Source organism: Ornithodoros turicata, unplaced genomic scaffold, assembly GCF_037126465.1.
Source record: "Ornithodoros turicata isolate Travis unplaced genomic scaffold, ASM3712646v1 ctg00001067.1, whole genome shotgun sequence".
Lineage (NCBI taxonomy): Eukaryota > Metazoa > Arthropoda > Arachnida > Ixodida > Argasidae > Ornithodoros > Ornithodoros turicata.
In genome coordinates, this window is record NW_026999457.1 from 235,001 (window position 1) to 245,000 (window position 10,000).

At 52.0% G+C, this 10,000-nt stretch overlaps 1 protein-coding gene and 2 non-coding genes across 3 annotated transcripts in view; all 3 read left to right on the top strand.

Moving 5' to 3' along the window:
* The first annotated feature begins 4,146 nt into the window (after positions 1-4,146).
* On the top strand, positions 4,147-4,337 carry LOC135376287 (U2 spliceosomal RNA). The gene has a single exon (XR_010417605.1). It is a non-coding gene; the product is annotated as a U2 spliceosomal RNA (small nuclear RNA).
* A 2,008-nt stretch (positions 4,338-6,345) lies between these two features.
* Positions 6,346-6,529, top strand: LOC135376296 (U2 spliceosomal RNA). Its single transcript, XR_010417614.1, has one exon. It is a non-coding gene; the product is annotated as a U2 spliceosomal RNA (small nuclear RNA).
* A 1,737-nt stretch (positions 6,530-8,266) lies between these two features.
* The window catches only part of LOC135376257 (uncharacterized), a 4,008-nt gene continuing 2,274 nt past the window's right edge, over positions 8,267-10,000 (top strand). The window contains exon 1 of the mRNA XM_064608867.1: positions 8,267-10,000. This exon is cut by the window's right edge and continues 2,274 nt beyond it. Coding sequence (XP_064464937.1) covers positions 8,267-10,000 — 1,734 coding nt within the window.

A 10,000-nucleotide genomic window follows, 5' to 3' on the forward strand; every position in this document is an offset into this window, starting at 1 on the left:
GACGAGGCCTGCCTCCAGGTTTGGTTTATAGCCCCTCGCTCCAAAGCGCCCACTCTCACAGGCGGTGTTAAGTAGATGGCTCTGCTGTCTACCGCCCTTTTCAGGGCGTTGAACACCAGCTGAAGGAGGGCCCCTGTGGGCTTGGTTCATTGCCCCCTCCTGAAGCAGCCTGACCCGGGGCTGGCCACCTTGTGAGCATGCCCCCGCCACCCTCGACCTGGGAGATGCGCCGCCCGGCCAAGATCACCCGCGGTGCAGGAGATTTCCTGCCTTGGACCCCTGCTCTCCCTACTGCCCAGGACAAAGACGGACCTGGCACGCCGGCTAGTCCGAGTTCCTCGGAGTGCCCCACAGACGCGGCGAGCCCCCAACCCCGGAGCCCATGCAGCCCCCTACACTGCAGAGAGGGATCGTCCTCGGGAGGCCCCTGCGACAACCTGTTCACGCCTCCTGATATGTCCTCGAGCCTGGAGCCTCCAAGCCAGCCTTCAGCCCTGCCTGGACCCACCCGCCAGGACATTCCACCCCCCGCAGATCGGATTGCTGCACCAGGCGGTGACCCCCGCAGCCCTCTACAGCTGCAGCCCCGTACCCCTTTACAGTCCGGGGGAGGTCCGGTCCCTATGTCCTCTGTGAGGACGCCGGACCTTGGAGAACCGCTAACCGCCCCAGCCACTACAACCCTCAGGGAGGAGGATCAGCCACAGCGAGAGGACACGGCACTCACCCTCTCCTTCCCAGTGCCCGACCACTTCGTCTGCACGGAAATCGGATGCACCCGCCGCTTCAAGTCAACAACATGGACCTCACAGGCAGCGTCCCTGAAGCGCCATCTAGAAAACGAACACGGGGTTCGAATCACCACCGTAAAACACCGCTGCTGCAAATGCAACACGGTCCTTGGTCCGCGTCCCACCCAGCATAAACAGCAATGCCCGGCCGCGTCACCCCTCAGCAACAGATCCAGAACCGCCCTCGCCTTCCCCTTCAAATGCAATACCTGCCACGAAACCTTCCCATCAAGAAGAGGCCTCAGCAATCATGAGAACCTACATCGCCGTCAGGATGCCAGAGCGCGGAGAGCAGCCCAGTTGCGGTCAACGGACGTCCCCGAAGAGGGATCTACCGAAGACGGGGAAACAGCAGCCAACAGCAGTCACGACGAACCCCTCACCCAACCTGGGACAGAAACAGACGAGTCCCCATCCTCGGCGGAATGCAGTGCATCCCAGACCGAAAGCACCACCTTCGGCAGTGCCACTCCTGGGGTAACAGAATCTACTAACGACGCGCAGCTACACGCGACACAAGATCATGACCCAAACGGGGGATCCGAAGACCGCCCAGGAACAACGGACCAACAACCAGCAGATGAACGCAGCCCACTCGAACAATTGGCAAGGACAATCAACGAAATGATCAAGCAGCCAAAATCTGACAATGTTTACGCGAGCTTCGAGAAGGCCATGGAGGATGCCGTCACCTTAGTGAAGACAGCCGCAAAAATACCCGAAATCACCGAACGCACCCCCAGTCGTCGAAAGGTGAACCCAGAAGATCCCCGAGCTATACAGAGACTGTATAGAAGAAACCGCCGGCAGGCTGCGAGACTAATTGTGCAGGGAGAAACTACCCAGTGCCAAATCCCGACTGAAGAGGCAGGACAATTCTTCCAAGAATTATGGCAGGAAAAAACGGCGGACACAAGTGTATTCACAACGGTGCGTCCTGCAGGAGAAGAAGTCCAGCTGAGTCTCTTCACCCCAGAAGAAGTCCGAAAACGAGCACGACGATGCGAAAACACGGCACCTGGGGAAGACAGGATCACTTACAAGCATTGGCTAATGACAGACCCCCAGTGCACATTCCTAGCGGCAACGTTCAACATGTGCCTCAAGTATCGGAGAGTGCCGCGAAGCTGGAAATCGTCACGAACGATCCTAATTCACAAGAAGGGGAGGCGCGACGATCTACAGAACTGGAGGCCAATATCACTGATGAGGACCATCAACAAACTATACACAGGATGCCTGGCCTCAAGAATGCAAACATGGATTGCTGAGAACAATGTGATCAGCCACTGCCAAAAGGGCTTTCTGCCCTACGACGGCGTATTCGAACATAATTTTGTCCTGCAAACCCTCCTCGACCGAGCCAGATCCGAGGCAGGAGAACTATGCACGGCCCTTCTGGACTTTTCAAATGCCTTTGGGTCGGTACCGCACAACGCAATAGTGGAAGCAGTCTGCCGCAGCGGTGCCGGAGAAGCGTTCACCGAGATCGTACGGGATCTATACACCGAGAACACTACGAGAGTAGCTACCAGCGGAGAAGAGACCGAACCAATCAACATCAAAGCTGGCATCCGACAGGGGTGCCCGCTAAGCGGACTCCTCTTCAACATGGTGATTGATGTCATCCTCAGGAAAGTACAAGGCGCGGACTCCACTCACCGAATCCTGGCATACGCCGACGACATCGCCCCACTAGCGCAGGACCCATCAACCCTCCAAGATAGAGTCAACACAGTCGCAACAATGGCACGACAGCTCGGACTAAAACTGAACCCGGGAAAGTGCAAAGCCCTGCACCTGTCCGGCAAACAACCAGTCGGCCTGCGAGAGATGCCAATCAGGATCGACAACGAGGTAATCCCGACGCTGCACGACCACGAGCCCCTGAAATATCTTGGCAGACCAGTGGGCTTCATGCTTGCAAACGACGTGGAGGACCTGCGTGAAACAATCAACGCTGCCAAGAAGATTATGGAATCAGCACTGGCACCCTGGCAGCGATTAGATGCCCTAAGGACATTCATCTACCCGGCACTAAACTTCGCCATGAGGTGCGGGACCCTCGGGAAAACGGAGTGGCGGAAGTTTGACGACCTGCTAAAGCCCATGATCAAACGGACGCTATACCTGCCACAACCTGCAACCACACTGTACCTCTACGGGTCAAGAAAAGGCGGAGGTTGCGGAATCCCCATCGCGGCAGAAATGAGCGACCTCTGCCGCGTGGACAACGCGTTCAAGTTATTAACATCCAGGGACCCGGAAGTCGCCAGGCTTGCAATAACCGAGCTACAGCACACAGTCAGCAAGCGACTCCGAAGGGATGCCAACACGGAAGACATCGAGGCCTTCCTCAACTGCAACACGGAAGGGGACTTCCGGGGCGCGTCAAACCCTCTCAGAAGCACCTGGACTGAGGCGCGCAAAGCTTCCGGACGCCTCAACATCACCTGGGAGCTCAGCAGCGACGCAGGACCAGCCATCACCCGTGCGGGATCAACAATCACCCACAACGCACGCACGAAGCTGATGGCGAAACTCCGGGCGGACCTGTGCAAGGAGAGAGACGCCGAGCTACAGCAACTTCCCAACCAGGGGAAAGTGATAGAAGCGGTAGCAGCGGACCCAGCCAGCAGCCACTTCATGACGACTGGGGACTACATGACGTTCGCAGCATGGCGGTTCATACACAAAGCAAGACTGAACCAACTACCTCTGAACGGCGCCCAGCCTTGGAACGCGAACGCAGACAAAAGATGTCGTCGATGTGGCTACGCATCTGAATCACTCCCACATGTACTATGCCACTGCATGGAGAAGAGCGCGGCCTACACGGAAAGGCACAACAAGATCGTGGAGAGGGTGAAGTCAGCGGCGCAGATGCGGTACTCCATCATTAGCGAGAACAAACCAGTGGGCGACACTAACCTCCGACCAGATCTGGTGCTGTCCAGAGGAGAAGAAGCCATCATAGTGGACGTGACAGTACCTTTTGACAACCGCCTGGAAGCCTTCAAAGTAGCCAGAGAAGAGAAGGAACGAAAATACGAACCCGTGCGACAGCACCTACTTCGCAGGTTCAACCGCGTCCGCACGGAGGCCATCATCGTTGGCGCACTAGGAAGCTGGGACCCACAAAATGACCGCCTGCTCAAGCGCATATGCTCCAAGACATACCTGAAAACGATGAAAAAACTATCAGTGAGCGACGTCATACTCGCATCAAGGGACATTTACGTGTCACACGTAACTAGGAGCTCATAAGGGACCCGCAGCCCTGCTTCCTCGCAGCATGTAAATAATGTAAACACGTAAACAGTGTAAATAGAGTTCACGTAATACTTTGTAACCCATTCTTTTCAAGCATGTAAATAGCATTAATAAAACACCTCTGTTCTTATCAGCTTAATATCTGATACGAGCCCTATTTGGACTCACGATATTAATCTTATTTTTGGCCCGAGACAGTGTGTCTGAAGCTCGCCTCGGCACTGTCAAGGGTTGCCCTGGTATTGCACTACCTCCAGGTGTGGCCCACCCGTCTCAAAACAAAAAACAAAAATTCCGAAACAGCATCAATAAGCATCAGCCATGATGACCAGAGACAGGCAAAAGAGGGAAGCGTAGAAACAACACCAAGCAAAGCAGGGAACCTACAGCAGACACAGAACACACTGGAGACAACCACTGGGAAATGTCCTGTCTGGCCACTAGGGTACACATTCATTCATTCATTCATTCATTCAATCAATCAATCAATCAATCAATCAATCAATCAATCAATCAATCAATCAATCTATCTATCTATCTATCTATCTCTCTATCTCTCTCTCTCTCTCTCTCTCTCTCTCTCTCTCTATCTATCTATCTATCTATCTATCTATCTATCTCTCTTTCTTTCTTTCTTTCTTTCTTTCTTTCTTTCTTTCTTTCTTTCTTTCTTTCTCTCTCTCTCTCTTTCTTTCTTTCTTTCTTCCTCTCTCTTGCAATTTCCAATCAATCATTTTTATCTCACGGGCCGTGATGCATTAGTACTAACACCCTAGTGTTCCGTACCCATATACCACGATGCCCAAACCGGCGACGTGCCACGCGCGGACGCAGAAGGCGAGACTGCGACAGAAGCGAAACGGGGGAGACGTGCAGTGTATATCTCTTCTCGGTCTTTTGGCGGATACAAGGGAGAAAGAAACACGAGTTCCGTCCGCTAACATGCGCATTTCATGCAGTCCGACTATCATTCTAGTGCTTCTTACACGCACCACATCATGTTGAATTTGGCGACGTGACACCCGAGGAGGCAGGTGCCGCGACCGTGACCAGAGCGTAAGATGGACGTGTAATATTTATGGCTTCTCGGCCTTTTGGCTAAGATCAAAGTACATGTACCATGTACGTACCATGGAGCCCGTCACGCCGGATCTTCTCGGGCGTTACCTCTCTGGGGACAATGAAAATGACTTCCGAAGCCCGTCCAGCGGACTCAAAACAGTGTGGACTGAAGCCCGGAAAGCCTCATCCCGTCTTGATGTGATGTGGACCTTCAGTGCGGACGGCCCGGAACTGCAAAGGAATGAAGCAACCATCCCACCCAGAAGACGCACCAAGGTGATCAGCACACTACGGCATCAACTACAAGAAGAACGGGATAGGCGGCTTACTTCCCTTGCCAACCAGGGCAAGGTCTTGGAATGTGTCGCTCTTGACAAGTCAAGCTCCCACTTCATGCGCTCTGGACAGTTCACAAGATTCGCCGACTGGCGCTTCATTCATCGGGCCCGCCTCAACCTCCTCCCCCTCAACGGAGCCCGGCCCTGGACACAGGGTGACAAACGATGCAGACGGTGCGGCACACAGCCTGAGACCCTACCCCACGTCGCCAATCATTGTATGCGGTATTCGGCTGCGTATACCAAGCGTCACAACAGTATAGTTGAGCGAGTGAAACGGGCATCACAGAACAAGTACAACGTGATCAGTGAAAATCAGGTTGTGGGTAACACCGGACTTCGGCCAGACCTGGTTGTGTCAAGAGGAGAGGAAGCAATAGTCTACGACGTGACCATAGTATTCGACAACCGCCCGGAGGCTCTGCAAGCGGCTCGACGAAACAAAGAAGAAAAGTACCTACCTGTGAAGGAGAGCCTGCAAAGGAGATATCACCGAGTGCATATCGAGGCAGTGGTCATCGGCAGCCTTGGTAGCTGGGATCCAGCCAACGACCGCGGGCTCAAACGCCTCTGCTCAAGAGAATACCTCAAACTAATGAAAAAACTCTGCGTAAGTGAGGTGATCTCCTCTACAAGGGACATTTATAGCACGCACATTACTGGTGTGTAAGGAGTACATTTGGACCAGACAACAGCGAGGTACCCCTGAAAATACTACCATCGACACAGTTGTGACTGGAACTGCAACACACAAATATTGTGAATACCGTAAAAACAAACAGTGTAAATAATCATGTAAATACGTGTATACTATTGTAAATAATCATGTAAATAGGTGTATACTATTGTAAATAATTGTAAAATAATGTATATAATTGTAAATAATGTTTCAAACTCACTAATAAAACGAATTCTGTTCTTATCAGCTTAATATCTGATACGAGCCCTATTTGGACTCACGATATTAATCTTATTTTTGGCCCGAGACAGTGTGTCTGAAGCTCGCCTCGGCACTGTCAAGGGTTGCCCTGGTATTGCACTACCTCCAGGTGTGGCCCACCCGTCTCAAAACAAAAAACAAAAATTCCGAAACAGCATCAATAAGCATCAGCCATGATGACCAGAGACAGGCAAAAGAGGGAAGCGTAGAAACAACACCAAGCAAAGCAGGGAACCTACAGCAGACACAGAACACACTGGAGACAACCACTGGGAAATGTCCTGTCTGGCCACTAGGGTACACATTCATTCATTCATTCATTCATTCATTCATTCATTCAATCTATCTATCTATCTATCTATCTATCTATCTATCTATCTATCTATCTATCTATCTATCTATCTATCTATCTATCTATCTATCTATCTATCTATCTATCTATCTATCTATCTATCTATCTATCTATCTATCTATCTATCTATCTATCTATCTATCTATCTATCTATCTATCTATCTATCTATCTATCTATCTATCTATCTATCTATCTATCTATCTATCTATCTATCTATCTATCTATCTATCTATCTATCTATCTATCTATCTATCTATCTATCTATCTATCTATCTATCTATCTATCTATCTATCTATCTATCTATCTATCTATCTATCTATCTATCTATCTATCTATCTATCTATCTATCTATCTATCTATCTATCTATCTATCTATCTATCTATCTATCTATCTATCTATCTATCTATCTATCTATCTATCTATCTATCTATCTATCTATCTATCTATCTATCTATCTATCTATCTATCTATCTATCTATCTATCTATCTATCTATCTATCTATCTATCTATCTATCTATCTATCTATCTATCTATCTATCTATCTATCTATCTATCTATCTCTCTCTCTCTCTCTCTCTCTCTCTCTCTCTCTCTCTCTCTCTCTCTCTCTCTCTCTCTCTGTCTGTCTGTCTGTCTGTCTGTCTGTCTGTCTGTCTGTCTATCTATCTATCTATCTATCTATCTATCTATCTATCTATCTTTCTATCTTTCTATCTTTCTTTCTTTCTTTCTTTCTTTCTTTCTCTCTCTCTCTCTTTCTTTCTTCCTCTCTCTTGCAATTTCCAATCAATCATTTTTATCTCACGGGCCGTGATGCATTAGTACTAACACCCTAGTGTTCCGTACCCATATACCACGATGCCCAAACCGGCGACGTGCCACGCGCGGACGCAGAAGGCGAGACTGCGACAGAAGCGAAACGGGGGAGACGTGCAGTGTATATCTCTTCTCGGTCTTTTGGCGGATACAAGGGAGAAAGAAACACGAGTTCCGTCCGCTAACATGCGCATTTCATGCAGTCCGACTATCATTCTAGTGCTTCTTACACGCACCACATCATGTTGAATTTGGCGACGTGACACCCGAGGAGGCAGGTGCCGCGACCGTGACCAGAGCGTAAGATGGACGAGTAATATTTATCGCTTCTCGGCCTTTTGGCTAAGATCAAAGTGTAGTCTTTCGATCGGTGTTGTTTCCGGGAAGATTTTTTCTAAAGTCTTTCGATCGCCAAAAGGTCTGAGAGTGGTGACACTAAGTACCCATCGCGGCGTACCGTCCTTTTCAGGACGTTTGGAGTGTCGCGCCTAGAGCAAGGCCCCTCTGTGGGAGTGGTTTATAGCCCCTTGCCTCGAAGCAACCACTCTCACAGGTGGTGTTAAGTAGGCAGCTTGCTGCCTACCGCCCTTTTCAGGGCGAGGAACACCGGCCGAAGGAGGGCCCACTAGTGGGCGTGGTTCATTGCCCCCTCCTGAAGCAGCCTGACCCGGGGCTGGTCACCTTGTGGCTATGCCCCCGCCGTCAATGCCGAGGGGAAAGCGGCAACGGACAACAGCCCGCCGCGATGCAGCCGACCTCGCGCCATGGACGCCGACCCCCGCCGCCGCCCAGGGTGACACCGATAGCGACCAGACGGCCCAGGACCCAGCACACCACGTCCCTCCGTGCCCTCCCCCCACCCAGCTGGCCTGCCAGCCCACGCCTGGCACCTTGGGGGCCGTTGACACCGAACTGGCACCAGATCTCGTCGCGAATACCATGAGCACGAGCACTGCATCGTCAACTCCTCCAGAACCTGGACCCGACCCTTGCGGCCCTTTACAGTCGCAGCCTGGTGTCCCTATACACCACCAGGAAGGACCGGTTTTTACGTCCTCTGTGAGGACACCGACCCTTGGGACACAGCAGAATGCACAGCCCCGTGGCCCTCTACACCACGAGCAGGAACCGGCCTTTACGTCCTCTGTGAGGACACCCGCCCCTGACACACAGGAAGAATTGGAGCTTTCAGCAGCTGACGACGTATGCCTGGACGAAACGAGCGACGTACAACCCACGAGGGACGGATCGACACTGACAGTTTATTTCCCCTTACCGGACCACTTCAGCTGCTGTGAAGATGACTGTTCGGTGTCATACAGATCAGCAGTATGGACATCGCAGAGGAGCTCCCTGACTCGACATCTGGAACGGGCCCACAACATTCGCATCCAGCGAACTCAGTACCTCTGCTCCGACTGTGGTCAGTCGCTTAACGCAAGGCCCACTTCGCATGAATGCAGCCCTGCCAGCCGCCAAGCTAGCCCACAGGAACGACGCAAATATGCTCACAATTGCGAAGTATGCGGGGACACGTTCCCAACACGGAGAGGACTGGACAATCATCTCATAAAGCATAGGAGGGACCAAGCTAGGGCGGCACGAGTAAACCAGTGCCGGAACAGCGATGCTGGAACCACAGCAACTAATACGCACTACGACGAAACACCAGGAACTGAAGCGCCACAGGTGCCAACTACCCAGGAGAACAGCACGGCTCTCAACGGGCTCACCCAGCTCAACAGCACGGCCCTCAGCGAGCTGAACTACACACAGGACGTAACGGTCATGGAGAACGACGCTCCCCACAGCCATGAGGGCGGCGAAGCAGGCCACTCCTCCGTCTCTGTATCAACGATCGCCCTCAGTGCTACCCCAGAGGATGACGCATCCCACGATGGTCCGACAGCCAGCGCAGAGCTAGCCGATTCCGCCCTGAACTGCAGTGGTCCCCCTACTGGGACGCCAATACCCACAAGACAGAGCCCTCACACCGAAACCGACGATATCCCCGAAGACCTGCTTCAGGAGTTCGTCAGCGAAGTAAAGAAACACCTGGACTCGGCAAAGTCAGACTCATCCTGGGCCTCCTTTGAGGAGACGCTAGTAGATGCCACCGAAGCTGTTGCCGCCGCAGTCAAGATCCGTAATACACCGCGTCAGGATAAACCCAGGAGGCAAATCAACCCTGACAACCCGCGATGCATCCAGCGGCTGTACAAAAGGAACCGACGCCAGGCCGTGAGGCTTATCACACAGGGGAATCAAGAAAGGTGCCCCATATCGGACGAAGAGCTTACAGACCACTTCCGCCACGTATGGGAGGAGAAACACGCGGACACCGAACTACTCTGTAGCAGGACACCGGCGAAAGAGGAAATCAACTCAGAGCCATTCTCCCCAGAAGAAGTGAGAGCTCGCCTA